This window comes from Malus domestica, chromosome 02 (genome assembly GCF_042453785.1).
Source record: "Malus domestica chromosome 02, GDT2T_hap1".
NCBI classification, from domain to species: Eukaryota; Viridiplantae; Streptophyta; class Magnoliopsida; order Rosales; family Rosaceae; genus Malus; species Malus domestica.
This window is the reverse complement of record NC_091662.1, coordinates 6782452-6806199: the sequence shown is the minus strand read 5'-3', so window position 1 is coordinate 6806199 and position 23748 is coordinate 6782452. Positions and strand designations below refer to the sequence as shown.

General features: G+C 37.7%; 1 protein-coding gene and 1 pseudogene across 1 annotated transcript; one reads left to right on the top strand and one right to left on the bottom strand.

Moving 5' to 3' along the window:
• The first annotated feature begins 8711 nt into the window (after positions 1 to 8711).
• LOC108172391 (probable glucan endo-1,3-beta-glucosidase BG5) lies at positions 8712 to 9743 on the top strand. Its single transcript, XM_029099189.2, has one exon. It carries the CDS (start codon positions 8712 to 8714, stop codon positions 9741 to 9743), a length of 1032 nt encoding a protein of 343 aa, XP_028955022.1.
• Positions 9744 to 10119: 376 nt separating this feature from the next.
• Positions 10120 to 11331, bottom strand: LOC114822684 (12-oxophytodienoate reductase 3-like; annotated as a pseudogene).
• Positions 11332 to 23748: the final 12417 nt, after the last annotated feature.

Below are 23748 nucleotides of genomic sequence, written 5' to 3'. Positions count from 1 at the left end.
GCATTGCCTTTTTCTTTTGTGTTGTGTAAATGTTTTAAATTGACGATCAAATTAGTACATTGTATGCATATAGGGTTAAAGAGTGTAGCTGTAAAAGATCATCAAAATCGGAGTTAAAATAACCGTTAAATCGTGATTTTTCGTTTATAGCCGTCGAAAATGTTTGTCTTGTTACTTGATCTCTGCATGTTTGTTTTTTTTCGATTTTTTCCGTATAAAATCTTGAAGCATATACAAACAAATTTGACGGTTGGATCGTTGAAAATAGTTTCGTACAATGCGTTTGCCATCAAAAGATTAGATTCACTAACACTTGAAATTTATTTATACTTTCATTAAGTATAACATAAGATTTTGTGGTATCCACTTGTGTAAATGTTTTAAATTGACAATCAAATTAGTACATTGTATGCATATAGGGTTAAAGAGTGTAGTTGTAAAAGATCATCAAAATCGGAGTTAAAATAACCGTTAAATCGTGATTTTTCGTTTATAGCCGTTGAAAATGTTTGTCTTGTTACTTGATCTCTGCATGTTTGTTTTTTTCGATTTTTGGCGTATACAATCTCGAAGCATATACAAACAAGTTTGACGGTTGGATCGTTCAAAATAGTTTCGTACAATGTGTTTGCCATCAAAAGACTAGATCCACTAACACTTGGAATTTATTTATACTTTCATTAAGTATAACATAAGATTTTGTGGTATCCACTTGTGTAAATGTTTTAAATTGACGATCAAATTAGTACATTGTATGCATATAGGGTTAAAAAGTGTAGTTGTAAAAGATCATCAAAATCGGAGTTAAAATAACCGTTAAATCGTGATTTTTCGTTTATAGCCGTCGAAAATGTTTGTCTTGTTACTTGATCTCTGCATGTTTGTTTTTTCGATTTTTGGCGTATACAATCTCGAAGCATATACAAACAAGTTTGACGGTTGGATCGTTCAAAATAGTTTCGTACAATGCGTTTGCCATCAAAAGATTATTAGATTCACTAACACTTGGAATTTATTTATACTTTCATTAAGCATAACATAAGATTTTGTGGTACCTACTTGTGTAAATGTTTTAAATTGACGATCAAATTAGTACATTGTATGCATATAGGGTTAAAGAGTGTAGCTGTAAAAGATCATCAAATTCGGAGTTAAAATAACCGTTAAATCGTGATTTTTTGTTTATAGCCGTCGCAAATGTTTGTCTTGGTACTTGATCTCTGCATGTTTGTTTTTTGCGATTTTTGGCGTATACAATCTCGAAACATATACAAACAAGTTTGACGGTTGGATCGTTGAAACTAGTTTCGTACAATGCGTATCCCATCGATTTCAATGGTATATATATTTACTAAGTAGATTTTAATTTATTTATTTTGTACTTATAATATTTAAGAAATTGAATGATATATATGTAAAAAAATGAGTAAATTACATAGTAGCCCCTCAGGTTTGAGGTCAATTACAACCTTATACAACAACTTTAAAACATTTCACTTTCATACATCCAGTACCATTTTATTTCAAAATAACACCTCCGTTAGATTTTCCATCCATTAGTCTGTTAAATGCTGACGTGGCTGCCACATTTGTGCTGATGAGGCTGCCACGTGGCAAAAAAAATAATTTTTTAATTTTTTTTTAATCTAATCTTCTAAATATTAATTTAAAAAAAAAAAAAAAAACCTGAAAGCTTTACCCGCAACCCCCAAAACCAGAAACCAATTAATCTCAAACCCACCTCCCCATTAATCCCCCCAGAAACCTAGCGCAGCAACCTCCTCCTCCCACCCCCCCAACGAACCATTCCCGTCAAATCCCCCTTCCCCCGACGACCCACTCCCGTCAAATCCCACCCCCCTCCCCGACGACCCACTCCCGTTAAATCCCCCTTCCCCCGACGACCCACGACCCACTCCCTTCAAATCCCACCTCCCCACCCCCCCCCCCCCGACGACCCACTCCCGTTAAATCCTCATTCCCCCCAACCCGAGCCTCGCCTTTTCCCTGCAACCCAATCCCACAAATTTCACCTCCCAAAAATCATTCCCTTCACCATCTTCATCCCCACTCCCAATCCCAACACCACCGAACTGTGTGGATCTGAGTTCGCGGGGGGTGGGGGAAGGGGTTAATGGGATCTCAACCCAGAAAAGAAAAGCAAAAAAAAAAAAAAAATGCACAAATCTGGGATCTAGGTTCGCGAGGAGGGGTGGGGGAAGGGGTTAATGGGATATGGGGGTTCGCCGGGGAGGGGGGGTTGCCGGAGAGAGAGTCAAAGAGGAAGAGAAAGAAGTGAGAAAGCAGAAGGATGAGAGAGAGTGATGGATATAGGATTGGCGTTGGGGCGAATAGAAAACGGGAAGAAGGTGGGGATTTTGAATCTGGGGAGTTTGGGGTTTGAGAGAGAGAGTGATGAGAGTGGGAGGAAGGTCAAACCGCTGAGGAGGAAGGTGTTGGCGGTGGTGACCCGGCGGAGTTGTGTGGGTTTTGGATCTGGGGGGTTTGGGGTTTGAGAGAGAGAGTGAGGAGAGTGGGATGAGGGTCGGGGGTTGGGTCGGAATGGGCTCAACGTTCTGATCGTCTTCGTGGCGGTGAATTTGGGTCATGTGCTGCATCGCGGCCTATACCGCAGAGCTCTCTCTCTGATTCCTCTGCTCTTCACGGAGGTCCTTCGTCACCACCCGATCTCGCCGTCGACCGGGTACTATGGTGGAAAAAAGAGATGTTCTCCACGAAGCAACATCACAACTTCCCTCGGAGACTCCGATCGAGGACGTCACGCTACCTGAGGATGTAGGTTTTCAAATCATGACTGATGTCCTGGATCAGAACTTCGGTCGTCGTCGTGGCAAGGTTGTTCGAGGTATGGGGAAAGCGCGAGTTCGTGAAACGGGTGGCTCTTCTTCCAGATTGAAAACAGTAGAGGTCAATGCATTGAAAGAGGAAGTGACGCAGCTGAGGGCCGAGGGTGAGCAGATGAAGGTGCAGCTGAGGGCCCAGGATGAGCGGATGAAGGCCCAGGACGAGGAGGTGAGGACCTGTGTCGGGAGGGTGCAAGAACTTGTACAAGCCATACAGATGGCTGGCCTCCAAATCTCGCTACCAGCACCTCGTCTTGCTCCACCTTCGACCTCAGACCCATCTCACCCTACCGATACCCAGTAGCTTGATGTATTAAACCTAGTTCACTTGTAGTTTTTTTTTTGTTTGGACATCTTGTATGCACATTTTTATATATTTTATAATTAAATAATTTTGTTTGGTTAATTAATTATTCTTTAGAATTTAATTATAATATTGATCAAGAATTAAAAAAAAATAACTAAAACCAAAAAAAGGGTTTTGCGCGACGCATACCGTAGGATGCACGTCGCGCAAAGTACTTTGCACGACGTGCACGTACGTCGTGCAAAGTATTTTGCGCGATTTGCGTTCTACGACGTGCGTCGTGCAAAGTTCTTTGGACGACGCGCACGTACGTCGCGCAAATAATCTTTGCACGACGCATACGTGCGTCATGCAAAGTACTTTGCACGACGCGCACGTACGTCGCGCAAATAATCTTTGCACGACGCATACGTGCGTCATGCAAAGTACTTTGCACGACGCGCACGTACGTCGCGCAAAGTACTTTGCACGACGCATACGTGAGTCGCGCAAAGTACTTTGCGCGACGCATGTTATTGTTCGTCTCGCAAACCCTACCGTCACGGCCTTGGCGCAACGGTCAGCGCGCGACGAAACCTTCGTCGCGCAAACCCTTAGGCAATGACTTTTGGCTTTGCGCGACGCATTTATGTACGTCGCGCAAAGTGTTTTTTCTACTAGTGAATGTCCTAAAGATAGAATTTCGCCCATACTCTTATGCTTGTAGTTCGGTAGGTGTCCATCTCCCAAGATTCAACAATCTATAATCCGAAGTCAAAGCACTTTAATTTTCGGACTCTAGCGAACTTTATATATTTCGTACTCTTAAGACACGACTTGGAATTTGACACACGAATCATTTGAGAAACAAAGTGGGGAAACCATATTTCTCAAGAGTAAAAATTAACTCTAATTTTCTATATTTAATACCAATGGTTTCATGGGTTTACATAGAATCCAATTTCTACTTATTAAAGAGATGTAACTTTTCATTTATAAGTATACATCACTTATCAAGGGAATACAATACACCTAAACAACATAACCTTTCTAAGAAATTGGTTAACACTATTTTTCATTCAATTATTAAAATTATATATTACAATATTTCATATTATAATATATAATTTCCAACAATCCCCCACATGAATGAAAAATTAGGAAGAATTTGAGAGTACAGGCGGACAAGAGATGCATCGAGAGAGATGTCTTTTGGACTTGAACCTACCCTAGTAATACTTATTGGATTTACTTGGTGACACAATGGATGTAGAAGATCTTGAACTGTTCACCACATTAGTAAACTGAGACAATAAGTATCACACATCACTTATCCTAATATATTACGGTTCATACGGTTATGTTCATTTTGGTCCTGCACAAATCCCGGATTCATGAGAGCTTTAGAGAATTTAGCCATCTCATTCTCATAGAAGCGACTCATTTCTACTCTCACATAGGTGACCACTGATTAAGAATAGTCTACTATATTCCTCTTATTTATAAGATATCACTATCATTAAGTATAAATATACACCCTAAAACTTTTGCAGACAACACACTTCTTCCATCATAGGAATGAGGTACATGGTGTGTTAACTTCTTTGAAACATGCCCAACTAGTTTGCCTATTGAACTTAGACCTTGGGATCTTCAATCAACTAAGTTAGGTTTCCGCCCGGCTAATTCATTAGTTATGTTGGCTTTAGCCTCATTCCCCTCGATGATCAACTTACTCTCTAGTCAGTCCATTAATAATTGGATCCACTACTAGGTTGACTATCTTTAATGGTGTGCACAATCCATCTTATGAAATTATATTTCATACGAGAGTAGTTGTTTGACATTGTTTGAAATGTCAAGTCCTCAAAATTATATTAGGACTTAATTACTAAGTAATTTGCTAACACTAAGCACTTGGGTAAACTCCCCCACATTTAAGGTATTTGTAAGAAGGTCTCTAACTTTGCCATACCTTAAACAAGTTATCCATAATAAGAGATATTGCTTATTACTTTTAAATGCAAATTACTCTTCCTAATTTAGACATTGTTCTTTGCCTTATTTGACTAGCCATCATAATACATGCATTATCATTCATATGCTTACTTAATAAACATTATCAGGTATAATACATTTTTCCAAATATCCCACCTTTTAGTGTCTAGTCTTTTCTTTTCCCAAAGACCCCCACACTTCCAATGTATTATTCCTCTCACATTGAGTGTCTAGTCTTTTCCTTTTCCAAAGACCCCCACACTTCCAGTGTATAATTCCTCTCAAAGGAATTTCCTTTTATGATACTTATCATAAAACTGATCGTCTTCTTTTGCTAGTGCTTGTATTAGTCTCACTTTCTTTGCAATTCTAACACCACTCTAATTAGTAATTACTAGCAACGCTAGTGTCTAGTGCCAATTATTAGTCTGAAACTGCTTCTCTATAGACTAATAACGCAATTTTGCAAAGAGTTGCAACGGCTTGTAAAAATAATCATATCAGCACCTTCTTGTGTGGTTTTATGTACGTGTTTTCACAGCTCTTTTCAAACTGCACATTCATGATATTTCCTCATAAATATATAAAAATTCATGGTCATTTCAAATTAGAATCAAGTAACCATTATGTTCCCTTTGGTAGAAAAATCAAAGGCATTTGACATATTTCAATACCAAACTTTTCTACTTCGATAACACATCTCCTTTCTAGGAAAAAGATCCATTTCATAAACTAGTAAGAATCCAGTACACCACTTTGGCGTTCACTTGGCCTTAACCGACGCCTTTCTTCTCATAAAGGAGACATATACTGAACATGAGCTTTAAACGGATCTCATATTAATTGCAGCAATTAACCACATGATGAAAATCTTTATCACCGTTTCTTTCACGAAACCAGAATCTCCAGCTTTTCTATATCCCAAACGGCACTAACACTATAACCGATATGGTTATAGTCTGAAAAGAACCAAACTAGTGACCACGTCATCTCTATCCGTAACCAGTGACCGAATGGTTCACCAATTCGTTTCTTTATCCTTGGGTTCGTACCGTTTGAGAAAACTTGGAGACCTTCGCATCTTGTTTGGCATCTGTTTGTTATTTGAACAGATAAATCCATTCAAATAGAAAATCATGTCTGGTTTCAACCCACCACGAACCTCACCAATCATAACTGATTGTGTTGGTTAAAAGCACCGAATGCCTTTTTTCAAGAAATTTTGTTTGATAAGTTTAAAAACCAACCAAGCATTAGCCTGATATATCAAGCCCAGATATGGCTTCGTTGAAACACATGCAGTGGTTTGCATCTTCCCTATCAAGACAAGATTTGTCTGGATCATGAAGCCAACATCTTCCATGTTAAATAATGGGATTCATAATACTGTATATCAATTTGATTCTCTTAGAGGAATCACTCCATAACAACATTGTTGAGAAACCATTTAACAGGCACAACGGTTGGCGAGATTTAGAATTGGCAAAACCAATCACAATACACAATAACTGATCGCCATTCTCAGTGTCTAATTTTTAGAGTATTGAACCAACAACAATAACGTTAAATGGCAAAAACATTAAATAAACAATCCCTTAACAAACTGCCCATTTCGTTCTTAATGAAATTCAAGAACAATATCTTCACAGCAATATGCATGCATTTCAAAGTCTAAATTTTAAATGGCAGTTTCAATAACATATATTCAAATCATTCTTTCCTACTTTCTCAATATAATTATTTCTTAAATCCATATTTTTTTCTAATTATTGCTTAAAGAAATTTCTATCTTTAGATTGTTGGAGCAATATTAGAAAATATGAAAATAACACAAGAATTCCAATGATAATAATAATAAAGGAAATTAACAACATCTATAGTATACAAGATTAATATAAACAACTAGAGATAGAATTAGAAAAATTGACATACTTGGAGATTGAGGCTTGCATAAATGCAATGCCCCAAAGATAGAATTTCGCCCCTACTCTTGTGCTTGTAGTTCGGTAGACGTCCATCTCCCAAGATTCAACAATCTATAATCCGAAGTCAAAGCACTTCAACTTCGGACTCTGGCGAACTTTATATATTTCGTACTCTCAAGACACGACTCGGAATTTGACACACGAATTATTTGAGAAACAAAGTGGGGAAACCCTATTTCTCAAGAGTAAAAATTAACTCTAATTTTCTATATTTAATACCAATGGTTTCATGGGTTTATATAGAATCCAATTTCTACTTATTAAAGAGATGTAACTTTTCATTTTTAAGTATACATCACTTATCATGGGAATACACCTAAACAACATAACCTTTCTAAGAAATTGGTTAACATTATTTTTCATTCAATTATTAAAATTATATATTACAATATTTCATATTATAATGTATAATTTCCAACACTCTTGAATCAGGGCAGGGCTTTTACAGTAAATAATGTTTTTGGATTCCAAAAGCACTTGAAGTGCTTTCTGCAAGAAACATCAATTATGTGCTTCTTCCAATAAGCACTTTCCTCCGAGAAGCATTTTAAGTGCTTTTTTCAGAATTTACTTTCATTTTTACTAAGGATTTGTTCTAAAAACATTTTCATCAAAAGCATTTTCAGTTATTTTAAACGCATATCCAAACGAACTCAATTACTTAAGTAATTATCCTCGAAATTAATTCAATAATCTCTCCTTTTATCGGGAATGACTTCCCAAAATTAGTTTTTAGACACACGACATAATTTAATTTAGAAGGGGATAAGGCCACACATGTGTGAGCAAAATGGACTCACTTGATTCCGGCAATCATACTAAGAAAGGTAACTTTGAAAGTCAAATAATACAATTAAATGGGTAAAACTAAAGAAGTAAGCAATTAACCAAACAAGGAAACAAAAGTCAAATAAATGAAAATCTGTGACGAACATGATGAGTGGTGATGGGGATTCAACGAATCAAAGAAACCAAAGCAAATGGTAAGGTTTCGTGAAAATTTGTTGTAACATCTTAGCTAATTTGTGGACTTCCTAATTCACCATTTTTCCCTGAAAATTGTGTTCTTATCTCCAATTAGTTGAATCTGTACTTGTTGCAGAACATTTAAACATATATATAAAGAGAGGAATGGACACTTTCCACTGACTCCATTTTCATCATCTGGATCAGCCCTCAGTTAATCCAATCCTTCCGGAAGAAACACAGCACGCCGCTAATCTGCTCAGTGTTGCTTGAGGTAGTATGTATCAGCATGCAATTCCTTATTCATACCTTATTTTTTCCTTCGAAAGATACGATCAACTGGCCGTAGTGTAATAGTAGAGTACAATTTTCAGTTTTGAGGGTATTACTGTTATTCTGTTGATTCTACCATTTGAAATCCTTGATAAAACTTTTTAATGAAGCAACCAATTCATGTTTAAATGTCTATATACAACCTATAAGTGAGTTTATATATATTTAAACTGCTAGCTAGCTCCACAGTTTAGCTTTCTGTTCCGTCTCTCATCAGTTTATTATGTACATTTTATGCAGGTTTTATATTATAAGGCACTCAGTAGTGATCAGAAAGTGATGGCAGTTTCGCAATGGATTGCGTTCATTCTATCATTCCTAGCAACCATTTACAACCACAACATAGAAATTGTGGAAGCTAAGATGACATTTGACATCGGTGTTAACTATGGGACGTTGGGGGATAACCTCCCTTCTCACGAAGACGTGGTTCAGCTCTTCAAAGACAACCATATTAACAAGATGAGGCTGTTCAATCCTAATCCGGAGGTACTCAAAGCGCTGATGGGGCAAGGAATCTCCATAGTGCTAGGCATTCCTAACGAAGACTTAGCCAGTTTGTCAGAAAGTCAAGAAGCTGTGGATCAATGGTTTGCTGTCAATGTACAGCCCTACATAGATGACATTGAATTCAACTACATTGCCGTTGGAAACGAGGTTATACCCGGGGAATTAGGCAGCTATGTTTGGCAAGTAATGCAGTATCTACAGCACACCATCGACGAATACCACTACCAAAGCCTAAAGGTGACCACTGTTTTGCCAGCTACTGCCTTGGGAGTTTCATATCCACCTTCAGCCGGTCAGTTCAGCGGAGAGGCTGCCGGTATCATGGCTTCCATTTGTCCCTTTTTGAATTATCAAGGGTCGCCCCTTATGATCAACGTGTATCCTTACTTTGCCTATGCGTCAAAAGCTTCCGATATTCCCTTAGACTACGCTCAATTTACGGCAACAAAACCCTGGTTACAAGATGGGAACTTGAGCTATTACAACCTATTTGATGCCACAGTTGATGCTTTTTTCTCAGCAATAGAGAAATCCGGGGGACCCGATGTAGCCGTGGTGGTGTCCGAGAGTGGTTGGCCATCTGCTGGGAACGGAGATTTCACTGATACAGAACTTGCTGGGACGTATGTTAGAAATTTCGTAAGACATATAACCTCGAACGTAGGAACGCCGAAAAGACCCGGTGCTTACATAGAAGGCTTCGTCTTTGCAATGTTTAATGAGAATCAGAAACCCAGCGAAGAGGAGCAAAACTTCGGAATATTTTATCCCAACAAGAAACCTGTGTATCCTGTATTTTAATGATTCAACAAAATCTAATATACATGCATTAATAAAGTCACATATCCGAGTTTTTCTGTGAGCTTTCTACTCCATTTCATCTTGTATTTTCAAGCTCTCAAGTCTATAAAACATTAACCAATTAGCTTGTTCAGAATTGATCATGAAAGAACAACTTCTGCTAAAGGAGCACGTACAAATTTGTATTAAAAGCACTTGGAATTGCTTCTTGAAGAAGCACATCACAAAGTGCTTCCACGACCTAGAAGCGCATTTCAGTTTTTGGAAAAAATTAGTCAAAAGAGCATTCTCTCATACTTTTTAGCCTTGTCAGAAGCAATCATAAACAAAAGCAAAATCATGTAAAAACCTTATATTATTTGAACCAGATCACTCAATATCAAATGGTAACCCTAAATTATTTGAACCAGATAATTCAATATCCAAATGGTACAAGTAAAACTTCCAAAACATTAAAATCAAAGACGCGGGAGAGCGGTTCCTCTTTCCCGTTTGATTTGTTCAGGAAAGGGTAGTCAGTGTACCCAACAACAGGATCTTGTGTGTAGAAAGTCTTCCTGTTATACTTGGTCAAGGGTGCATTAAGCTTAAATCTCATAACCAAATCAGGGTTTGAAATAAAAAGGCGACCGTAGGACACCAAATCAGCATCCCCAGAAGCCACAGCTTGCATTCCAAGCTCTCTAGTGAACCCTCCGCTAGCAAGAAATGTACCGTGATAAGTTTTCCTCAAAGTCCTCATAAACACAGCTTCCTCTTCATCGCTACCAGGTTTTCCAGCTTCCGCTTGACCATAGGCTGCGTAGCGAGGCTGAGTCACATGAAGATAGGTCAGTTTTGTGCCCCAGTTTTGTTGGAGCTTATCGAGCCTTTCGGTCACTGCCAGACCTAGAATAAGTGGATTAGAGTCAACAGCATCCATGTGATCAATAGCTGGTGACATTCTGACCCCAACTCTATCAGCACCTATTGCTCCAACCACTGCTTGAACAATCTGAATCAAGAATTTGCACCGGTTTTCAAGCGATCCACCATACTCATCTGTTCGATCATTGATCCCGTCTTTCAAGAATTGGTCAATGAGATAGCCATGTGCCCCATGAATCTCAATTCCATCAAAACCTGAACAACATGAAAATGGATCACAATAAGACTCAGAGCTATACAAAAAATGAAACATCGAAACGAAAATGGACATAGAAACAGACCTGCACGAATGGCATTCAAGGCAGCCTGGCGATATTGCTCAACAACTTGAGAAATTTCATGGGTTTCGAGTGCTCGAGGCTTAGGGTAAAAGCCATAAGAGCCATCCGGCTACAGAATTCTCCACCTCCTTGAAACAGGATTGTTGGTTGACGATATTGGTGCTCCCCCAGGAGTATTTATCAAATATAGCCAAATATTAGTCCTTAATTTAAAAAATGTGAGTTTTTATAAACACTTTCAAATGTATCCAAAATATCACTTAAATAGACATAAATGCCCTTAAACTTTAAAACCAAATAAATTAGAAAAACCAAAACCCTATTAGATTGATATTTTGGACGGCAAAACCTAAAAAATGGTGGAGATATAGTGAAGGCATCGGCTACTGTGGAGACTTTGTGCAACCCTAAACGTACAAAGGTGAGTGTAGATGGTTAAGTTTTTCATTCTTCCTAGTCTATGTTTTCTCTTTGCTTTTGTAGTTTCTTCGTTCGGTTGAATTTTATTGAAGAACGAACTGTCAATTTTTGTAAAATTAGAAAAATTAGGTTTCTTGTGTCAATGGAAGATTGACAAATCTAATTGTTTTTGCCAATCAGTTAGAGGCAAAGCTAATAGTTCTTTAATGCATATTTGAAAAATTAGGGTTTACGGAATAAAGTTTTTCTTTCTATGTTTTTATTCATCTTATGTTGGTTTGGTAAGCAATATTAATTTAATTATTTTCAATGCGTAAAAGTGGAAGTCACCTTAATCAACAAGGTCCTTCTTCCATTGCACAAATGCATGATGCTTTATGTATATATTAACGTCCAACCTTTCTCATGATTCAGTCCAGTTTTCACAACACCCTCTTTATTTGCACATATATATCAATCTTAGGTGTGTCTGTATGTCATTTATTTTTTTTCTTATTGTTTTTGTTTATTTTTTAGGACAATGTCTAGTTTGACAATTTTAGTGACCTATGGTGGGAGGTGGGCTAACTCAACGTACAAAAATTGCAAAACGAAAGGATTACTTGTTTCAGACAAAATTACATTTGTAGAGCTTCAAAAGAAAGTACATGGTATTGTGAATGTGGACCCAAATGAGTATGAGATAAGTATGAAAGTTATATATAACGCAACGGAAACTACATGGCCTGCAGATATAGTTGATGATGATGATGTGAGGGCATTTATTTTTGAAAACCTTTCGAGGTCTTGGAAGATTCCCTTGTGTGTTACATTAAAGCAGAAAGTATTTTCTTCAGAAGATAATGATGACCCATTACAAACAGGTCTTAACTTTGTTACTCAAGGTGATTTGGAAGATATTGTGCTACATGATTCAGATAACGACTTGGTAAATCAAGAAGTTGAGAATGCATCGTATCATGAAGAATTTGAAAATTTGCCAAATATGGAGTCTGATAATGTGTTCCAAGATAGTGTTGAATTCAATGAGTTGCCTCATGAAGGGATGGTATGTGATGTTGTGCCTGCTAATGTGCAATTTGATGAACCCAGCTCTAACCGATCAAATGTTCACAAGGGTACAAATATTGTACATGAATCAGACAAGGCAGACCTGTACAATTCAGATGGAGATATAGTTGTAGGCCAATTGTACGAGACTAAGGAGGATTTAAAAAAAAGTTAGGTATTCATGCTATGAAGAACAATTACGAGTTCAGAGTGAAGAGATCAAGCAAAGAAAGGTTTGAAGTTGGTTGTGTCGGCGATGGATGCAAGTGGAAACTATCCGCTTCTAAATTACAACAATCATCATATTTCAAGGTCAGAAAATACATTACTATGCATTCATGCTCATTAGACGTTATTAATCGCCATCATCGACATGCAAGTAGTTCTCTTATTGGTCAATGCATAAAGTCTAAGTACGAGGGTGTATCACGACTACATAGACCATGTGACATCATAGAAGATATGAGGAAGGACATGAGTGTGAGTATAAGTTATGTGAAGGCTTGGAGAGCTAAGGAACATGCATTGGAGTTGGTTAGGGGATCACCAGAGGAATCTTACTCGTTACTTCCATCTTATTTTGCTGTGTTAGAAGCCAAAAATCCAGGTACGATAACACATATTGAAACATATGAGAATAATCATTTTTTGTACTGTTTCATGTCACTTGGACCTTGCATAAGAGGATTTAGAAGTGTTATTAGGCTGGTAGTAGCGGTTGATGGGACATTTTTAAAGGGTAAATATCTTGGCACTTTGTTTGTTGCCACATGCATGGACGGCAACAAACAAATATACCCTCTAGCATTCGGAGTTGGAGATTTAGAGAATGACGCATCATGGAATTGGTTTTTGACAAAATTATGAGAAGCAATTGGGGAAATTGATGAATTGGTGTTTGTTTCTGATAGACATGAAACCATTCAGAAGGCTCTCTCAACTGTTTTCCCCAATGCCCATCATGGTGCATGCATATTTCATATAAGTCAAAACATTAGGCATCATTTTAAGCATGAGAGAGCACACAAACTGTATTTTACAGCTACTAAGGCATATCGAATTCCTGAATTTCATCATCTTATGACAGAAATATATAAAGTCAACTCTGAGGTGGGTGTTTATCTTAATTCGGCTAGATATGAAAAGTGGACTCGTGCGTACTTCGATGGAAAACGGTACAACATCGTGACAATAAATATTGTTGAATGTCTTAATGCAATCACCAGAGATGCTCGAAAACTACCTATCACACGATTTCTTAAGTATTTAAGAATGAATATTCTGCATAAGTGGTTTTATGAGCGTCGAACTAAGGCAGCTAAAATGAATACACAATTGACAAATTGGGCAGACAAATTAGTGTGAGAAAATAACAAGCAAGGATTATCATTACAAGTATTTTGAATTCACTTAAATAGATTTTAGTTCAATTTGTCTGTTTAATTTTGGTACACTTTCATTTGTTCTCAAGTTTTTAAACTATTTTACCGATTCTTATATCCCATCTGTAGCTTTATCCATCATTGCCATGTTTAGTAAAGAATAAATGTATGTTTGCAATGTAAAAGGCTAAAGTAAAAAAAAACCTAGGCTTTGACAAGAAAAAAGTTAAAAACCATATCTTGTGAACTTCAACGTAATTGCTGCTATGGATTTATATAATTGCCTTTGTAGTTTTATGCAGCAGTTCAGGGTATTCATCCACTTCTCTTACAGATCACTAATTGCGAATTGCTTTTGTAGTTCTTATGCGGAATATTTTTTTTGGTTGTTTAGTTCTTCTTTTGTTTGAGTAATATATATGTATGTGAACATGTAGGTATCGCCCATTGCAACTTACTTATTTCATGTATATGATGGATCTTGTATTGAAGTTGTGAATTTAGAGGAAAAGAGTTGCACATGCCGACAATTTGATCTTGACCAACTCCCTTGCTCACATGCTTGTGCTGCATGTAGACACCGACAACTTTCATGTTATCCTATGTGTTCTCATTATTATAATACAAACTCCTTGGTCATTGTCTATGCAGAAGCTATATGGCCAGTTGGTGATCAAACCGATTGGATAGTAACTGATGATGTGAGTGAAAGAACTGTCCTACCACCAATTACACGAAGAAGATATGGTGGGCGCAAAGAAAAGAGGATCCCATCACATGGAGAAGAAAAATCAACTCGAAAGTGTTCAAAATGTGGTTCAAATGGCCATTATAAACAAACTTGTAGGAATCCTGTTCAACTTCATCCTACTTTGTAGAACCCTTTTAAATTGGAGTTTTATGAATAAATATTTTCTTTTGATCATTTTATTGTTTATTTTGGTTGTACGTACAATTCTTTAAATTTCAGACGATTAAAAATAATTACTTTTATTTCTTTACTCTAATAGTTCACTTTTATAACATACTAAAGTGTTTTCTGTGAACCATGTGAGAAAGAAAGGTTTCCTTGATTATCTATTAAAATAAAATTGAGAGAAAATTTTTGCTCTTCGTTTGGAAAAGAAAAGAAAAAACAAAGGGGAAAGTTTTAGTTAGAGATTATAGCATAAGAAGTATTAAGTCTAACAATTAGTTATTTATATAAATTAAGGGTAGTTATGTCTATTTAAGTGAGATTTTAAATAAATATGAAAGTTTTTATAAAAACTGACATTTTTTTAAATTAAGGGTTAATTTTTTGTTATATTTGATAAATTCCCCTCCCCCAGCAGGTTGATAAACTAAATCAATTCAAATTAAAAGTAAAAGTAATCAGTTCACTGCTCGAAACCTTAATAAATCTCTCTATGGCTTGAAGCTAGTTTCCCGGCAATGGTTTGCAAAATTCTCAGAAGCTATTAAATCCACTGGTTATATTCAATCAAAGGCAGACTATTCTCTATTTACAAGGCAGCAAGGGCAACCATTTACAGCCCTCTTGATTTATGTTGATGATATTTTGATCACCGGCAATGATCCTAATGCAATTAATACTCTTAAAAAATTATTCCTTTATAGTCGTTTCAAATTCAAGGATCTTGGTGACTTGAAATACTTTCTGGGAATAGAAGTTTCACGTTCAAGGAAATGGATTTTTATTTCCCAGCGGAAATACGCTTTAGAAATTTTGAAAGATGGTGGTCTTTTGGGAGCTCACCCAGTGGAGTTTCCCATGGAGTAAAATGTTAAGCTTTCTGACACTGGTGAGTTACTTAAAGATCTGGCAAAGTATAGAAGGTTGGTCGGCCGATTGATCTATTTAACAATCACAATGCCGGACATCACTTATCCAGTACACGTGTTGAGTAAATTCATGCATGAACCACGCAAACCACACATGGAAGCAGCCCTCCAAATTTTAAAGTACCTGAAGAATACACCTAGACAAGGTTTGTTTTTCTCTTCTCAAAATAACTTGAACTTAAGTACATATTATGATTCAGATTGGGCGGGTTGTCCTACGACACGAAGGTCAACTACAGGTTATTGTGTTTTTTTGGCCTCTTCGTTGATCTCTTGGAGGTCAAAGAGACAAAAGACCGTTTCTTTATCATCAGCGGAGGCCGAATATAGAGCCATGACTGGAACTTGTTGTGAACTGTCATGGCTTTGATATCTTTTGAAGATTTACATTTGCTTCATCCAAAATCGGCCTTGCTACATTGTGACAACAAAGCGGCACTCCATATAGTTGTTAATCCAGTTTTTCATGAACGAACTAGACATATAGAGATTGATTGCCACTTTATTCGAGACAAGATACAAGATGGTTCAGTTGTCACAAGATAAGTTCCCTCTTCACACCAGCTCGCAAATGTATTCACAAAAGCATTGGGAAAGGAAGCTTTCTCAACCATTATACGCAAGTTGGGAGTTCTTGACGTCCACTCTCCAACTTGAGGGGGAGTGTTGAGAAGTCAATGATATCAAGATCCCTGATATCTTGGCTTAGAATAGGAAACAAAGTTTGTAATTGATTTGTACAAAATAATTCTCTTTTTGTATAACTAGAATGTAGGCTAGATTAATTCTCTATCAAGGGAATGACTCTATATAAAGTCTTTGTATATATTTTGAAATAATTCATTCAGCCAAATATATTTTTACATGAACTCTTTAATTTGATTAGATTTTTATATGTTTAAAAATATATTATGGTTGTCAATTAAAGTTAACAGACATTATTTATGACGATAAGCCCTTCTTTCCTATATTCTTATACTGATTTAATTTGTTTATGTGACATGAAACTAATTCTTTCTGCTCAACCCTAATGAATATGATTTTGTTTTAATGTGAAATCGTTTCTTCATTTCGCGGATGATCCATTTTGCACAGTACTTGGTTTGAGGTTGGTAAAACCCTCTGGATTTTGCTATTTCCATGTAGCATCTGCATAGAAGAAAAAGGTTGGTATGATTAACGCAAGGCATGGATCTTTTAGATTTAGAAAACCCAAAGGATTATGACAATGGTAAAATTTTGGAAGATAATACAGAAGAAACTACAAATGGTGTATCTCTACACTAAGTATTAGAACTGAGGGGCACGTGCGGAATGGAACAGCGGAGTTTTCTCAATCAGGGAGACTTGCACCTAGATAATCAAGTGCTTGATGGGGATATTAACTTGACGACGGAAAGGGTTAGAGGAAATGTTGTTGTTCCAGTTGATCCTGAAACCAAGATGGTTAGTTTCAAAAGAGAACCTGGTGGTGCAAATGCCGAAGTTGTTGTGCTAGGATAGCACCAAAACCTTATGGAACCAACTCTTGATAATCCACAGAAAATATATCAAATGAAATGCAAGAACAAAATATTAAAGACACCAAGATTTTAACGAGGTTCCTCAACAGTCAATGTAACTGGAGTACGTCCTCGGAGCAGTAGGAGCTCACCCAATAATCCACTATCAACCAAATGGGAGTTTACAAAGTGTTGGCAATCTCACAACCCAAATAACCCAATACACCCAATAGCTCTCACACACCAAAGAAACAAATAGAGGAAGAAATATAATGAATAATTTCTTCTCTATACATATAGCTCAAAGCTATTATAACAACAACTACTTTGGTGGATGATTACTAACCAATAAAGCAGCAGCTTCTTCTTTCTTTTTGGGCTCTCTGCAACTCTCCTTGCTCTCGGTAGCTCTAACTTCTCTCTTCAGGAAAAAATTAGCCCTCTATTCTTCTCCTCCTTTCTTCTACCCGAAAACCAAATAATTATGGCTTTAAAAAAGCCACAAAACAAGAAAACATAATCATGTTGTCCTTTCCTTTTTTTTTTTTCTTTTGGTTTGTTTATTAGGAAAGGTGATGGCCACTTGGCCACAATTCAACAATCTCCACCTTGGCCAAGTTCCGAAAACGCCATGATAAGCCAACCAACACAATTGACCCAAAAAATCACTCTCAAACACTAGCAAGAGAACAATTCATGCCAAGCCAAATGCTCCAAAACTCCTACTGCTCAACGCCTTCTTTATATAGGCAAAATGTGAGCCAAGTTCAAGCAATGAACAAACTTGGCTACACCAACAACCTTAGTCAACATATCAGCAGGGTTGTCTTTAGTTGGAATCTTCTGGAGAATGATTTCCCATTCACCAACAATTTCACGAACAAAGTGATAACGCACATCTATGTGCTTGGTCCTCGCATGATGAACCTGATACTTAGCCAAATAAATGGCACTCTGACTATCACAATGTACCTCCACCTGCTTCTGATCAACCCCCAAATCTCTAATCAGCCCATGTATCCAAATGGCCTCCTTTATAGCTTCAGCAACTGCCATATATTCAGCCTCTGTAGTAGACAAGGCAACAGACGACTGCAAAATGGACCTCCAACAAACTGGCCCTTTAGCCATAGTAAACACATAGCCTGTAGTAGACTTCCTTCCATCCAGATCACCTGCATAATCTGAATCAACATAACCAACTGCAAAATGACCAATACCAGAGTCATCCCTCTCAAAGCATAAACCAACATCTCGAGTACCATGGAGATATCTCAATATCCACTTAGCTGCTTGCCAATGCTCTTTACCTGGATTATGCATATATCGACTCACCATGTCAACTGCATGAGCAATATCCGGTCTAGAGCATACCATTGCATACATCAAACTACCAACCAAATTTGCATATGGTATATTTTTCATTTGCAGCTTCTCTTTATCAGTTTTAGGACATTGTAGAGAACTCAATTTAAAATGAGGAGCCAAAGGGGTACTAACCGGTTTAGTTGAATCATGAACTCCAAACTTCCGAATCAACTTCTCAAGGTATTTTTTTTTATTCAAATTGACCAAACCCTTCTCTCTATCTCTAGTGATCTCCATGCCAAGGATCTTTTTCGCTTCACCAAGATCCTTCATCTCAAACTCATTCTTCATTTGCTTCTTCAATTTCTCAATCTATTCGACATTCTTTGAGGCAATCAACATATCATCAACATATATCAACAAATAAATGAAAGACCCATCTTGCAACTTCTTGAAGTACACACAATGATCATATTGACTTCTAGAATAATTTTAGCCTCTCATAAATTTATCAAACCTCAAATACCATTGTCTTGGAGATTGCTTCAAGCCATATAGTGATTTCTTCAATTTGCAAAACAAGTTCTCCTTCCCTTTCACTATATACCCATCCGGTTGACACATATAAATCTCTTCATTCAAATCACCATGTAGGAAAGCCGTCTTCACATCAAGTTGCACAAGCTCAAGATCATACTGTGCAACAAGAGCTAACATAACGCGAATTGAGGAATGCTTCACAACTGGAGAAAAGATTTCATTGTAGTCAATGCCCTCCTTTTGTGCATACCCTTTAGCAACTAATCTTGCTTTGAATCTCACATTGTTTTTCTCATCAGCATCTTCCTTCTTGGCATACACCCATTTGCAACCGATAGCTTTCTTGCCCTTAGGCAATTTAGCTAACTCCCAAGTCTTGTTCTTCAAGAGAGAATTCATCTCATCACCCATGGCATTGCACCACCTCTCCTTCTCCTCACTCTCAATGGCTTCCTCGAAATTGGATGGAATATCATCAGTGATAATAGGAAGAGCAAAAGAAACATAGTCACTATACCGAGCTGGCTTGGTAATTTGTCTCTTTCCTCTGTTCTTGGCAATAGACTCTTGAGGTGAAACTTGCTCTTCAACTTGAAAAGAATCTTCAAGTTCAACTTCTTCAACATCCTCATGGTCTCCAACTTCTTCACTTGTAGTGGCTTCGACATCAGCGGAAATAGGATTTAAAGTACTAGATGCAACTTTCTCAAGCTCCACCTGTTGGACATCTTTCACATTCTTCTCAGAGTCTTTGAACATACTTTCTTCATCAAATGTCACATCTCTACTAATTACCAGTTTCTTCATCTCTGGACACCACAACCTGTAACATTTGACACCACTACTAAAACCAAGAAAGATAGCCTTTTTGGCTCTAGGATCAAGTTTATTTTCAGTCACATGAAAATAAGCAGGTGAACCAAAAATACGGATATAGTCATAATCAGAAAAAGGTTTTCCAGTCCATACCTCCATTGATGTCTTACCCTGAATAGCAGCTGAGGGTAACCGGTTGATGATGTGACATGCATAAGTAACTGCCTCTGCCCAAAACGACTTGCTCAAACCCGACTGAGACAACATACATCTAACCTTCTCAAGCAAGGTTCGATTCAATCTTTCTGCAACTCCATTTTGTTGTGGAGTTCCCCGAACACTAAAATGTCTCACAATTCCTTCCTCTTTGCAAACTTTAAAGAAAGGGTCGGATATGTATTCACCACCATTATCCGATCTCAAAATCTTAATCTTTCTCCCAGTCTGGTTCTCAACCATTTTCTTCCATCCCAAGAAAATGCTTAACACCTCACTCTTGTGCTTCATAGTGTAGACCCAAGACCTTCTTGAATAATCATCAACAAAGGTCACGAACCAATGTCTACCACTCAAAGAGGGAGTCTTTGTAGGACCCCAAACATCTGAATGCACATAATCAAGAATTCCCTTCGTCTGATGTACAGCAGTACCAAACTTCACTCTAGTTTGCTTCCCTAAGACACAATGCTCGCAGAAATCAAGCTTACAAGTCGTGGCACCTTTTAGAAGACCTTGTTTCACAAGCCCTTGTAGAGCTTTCTCACCGGCATGGCCTAATCTCATATGCCACAGTCTAGTAGTATCTGAATCAGATGTGCCCATATTTTCAGAGACTACAGATGCTTCACCTGTCACAGTGCTTCCCTGCAATAAATACAAATGGCCACATCGAGGAGCTTTCATCACAACAAATGCACCATAAGTAACTTTCAATGTATGTCCATCTGAATGAAACCTGAAGCCCTTGGATTCCAAAGTACCCAAAGAAATAAGATTTTTCTTCAAATTCGGTACATACCGAACACCTATCAACTCTTTAACCATGCCATCATGCAACTTCAAACGAACTGTACCAATCCCTTTTGTTGTGCAAGGATTGTCATCTCCCATGAACACAACGCCACCATCAAACTCTTTCAAGCTTGAAAACCAATCCTTGTGAGGAGTCATATGATGAGTACAACCCGTATCCAACACCCACTTAGTAGCACAATCAAATGATGAGGAAGTGGTTAAAGCAAAATCAGAAAAATCTGTTTCAACCTTAGCAACATTAGCTTCAGAACTTTCTTTGCCTTTGGTCTTCAATTTAGGACAATCTTTCTTCCAATGGCCCTTATTACGACAAAAGGCACATTCATCCCTTTCCAAAGATTTTCTACCTTTAGAGTTTCCTTTAGGTCGAGACTGTGATTTTTTCCTACTAGAAGATGACTTCCTCTCCGATGATCTACCTCTAACAAATAAAGCTTCAGAGGTACTATCATGATTTTTATCTCTATGCCTCATTTCATAATTCATCAAGGCATTTGACACATCTTCAAATTTCACAATTTCTTTACCATGCATAATAGTGGTAACAAAATGCTCATAAGAGTCCGGCAAGGAATTCAACAATATTAAGGCCTTATCTTCATCATTAATATCCTCATCTAAATTTAACAAGTCGGCAATCAACTTATTAAAAGCATCAAGGTGTCTAATCATTTTTGTACCTTCTTTGTATTGAAAGCGGTAGAGCTTTTTCTTCAAGTGTAGCCGATTCTCTGCACTCTTCGTCATATACTTGTCTTCCAATTTTTGCCACAACACACTTGCTACCGTTTCCCGCATCACAAAATACTTCTGAGTTTTTGCAAGGCACAACCGAATTGAAGAGCAAGCCCACAAATTTAATTTCTCCCATTCCGGCTTCAACATAGCTTCCGGCTTCTCTCCCAAAGCGGCAAGTAGATCTTGTTGAGCCAACACATCTTTGACCTCACATTGCCACATCCCGAAGTTGTTTGTGCCATCAAACTTTTCCACTTCGAACTTTGCATTTTGCACCGTAGTTCTTGCAAACCCGGAGCTGCTTCCAAAAGGATTCTCATCTTGCCCGTCTGACATCTTTGGCAATTAGACAGTACCCAAGAGCAACCAGTGCTCTGATACCAATTGTTGTGCTAGGATAGCACCAAAACCTTATGGAACCAACTCTTGATAACCCACAGAAAATATATCAAATGAAATGCAAGAACAAAATATTAAAGACACCAAGATTTTAACGAGGTTCCTCAACAGTCAGTGTAACTGGAGTACGTCCTCGGAGCAGTAGGAGTTCACCCAATAATCCACTATCAACCAAATGGGAGTTTACAAAGTGTTGGCAATCTCACAACCCAAATAACCCAATACACCCAATAGCTCTCACACACCAAAGAAACAAATAGAGGAAGAAATATAATGAATAATTTCTTCTCTATACATATAGCTCAAAGCTATTACAACAACAACTACTTTGGTGGATGATTACTAACCAATAAAGCAGCAGCTTCTTCTTTCTTTTTGGGCTCTCTGCAACTCTCCTTGCTCTCGGTAGCTCTAACTTCTCTCTTCAGGAAAAAATTAGCCCTCTATTCTTCTCCTCCTTTCTTCTACCCGAAAACCAAATAATTATGGCTTTAAAAAAGCCACAAAACAGGCCACAAAACAAGGAAACATAATCATGTTGTCCTTTCCTTTTTTTTTTTCTTTTGGTTTGTTTATTAGGAAAGGTGATGGCCACTTGGCCACAATTCAACAGAAGTATGTGAGGCCGACGTTGACGATTTCTTTACAAACAAGCAAACTGTAGAAAGGCACCAAATCCTGCCCTACCTCTCCTGCGTTTCTATCAATACGAAAGCTCCGATTCTTCCTCCAGGCACGTGGCAGTTATTATCTTTTTGGTTTCTTACTGATTCATGGCCTATTCTAAGGTCTAACCTTCTGTACTTATTTCATTTGCAAGCGTTTTATGCAGCTTACAGGGCTCTCCTAGTGAGTACAGAAATTTTAGGAGTGATGTTGATTTTACAGAAACGGAAGAGGCATCTTTCTCTAGCCAAGGTGCAAACAATCATGGATCATTGCAGATAATAAGTGAGAAGTACCAATTGCTTTGCTCTGCTAGAGGCCCCTGCTTCACGACTGACTTTGGGTTTGATGCACCTCATACTTTGCAGGTATTATATAAATTTGTATAAGCTGTGACTAAAATTTAAATGAAGCATTGATGACACTCATTCGAGCTCTCTTTGCCTTTCGACAGTACACTGTAGGAGCTTTGATTTTATTGATTGACAAACCAGTATACGATAGGAGCTCTAATTTTATTGATTGACAAAACAAAGATATGATACACAAAACGTGGTAGAGTTTCAAAACAGAGAACAGTTTCTGATTTTGTTTATCGACGTAATCATCCTGTTGACGCGTCCCTCTATTCAGCCCTGAAGACACTTTTTGGTACTGCATGTCACGGCATCATTTTGTTAATGCTTCCCTCTATTAAGCCCTGAAGACACTTTTTGGTAATGCATGTCACCGCATCCTAATCTCATAACATTCTCATCCAATGTTTTAAAAGGCGAAGGCGTAGGCGAGGCGTTTCATGGATAGTCTTACCTAGGCGCGAAGCCTCACGAAACTTATATATATATATATATATATATATATATATAATATCTTGATGAGATATATATAGTCTTGTGGGAGGATAAAATCTGGTTTCGACTCTTGGGCCAATACCAATCATTCAAGGAGAAGGTGTTGTGCAAGATAAACTGTGAGGAAAACCCACAAGAAATATACAGACGCAAGGGAAACGTGTCTAGATAACTACCCCCTACAGACGCAAGGGGAACGTGCCTAGATAACTACCCCCACTACGGAGGAGAAGTGGGAGAGGAAG

Coding starts and splice junctions, on each gene's coding strand:
- LOC108172391 (XM_029099189.2), top strand. CDS start 8,712: ATGGCAGTTTCGCAATGGATTGCGTTCATTCTATCATTCCTAGCAACC.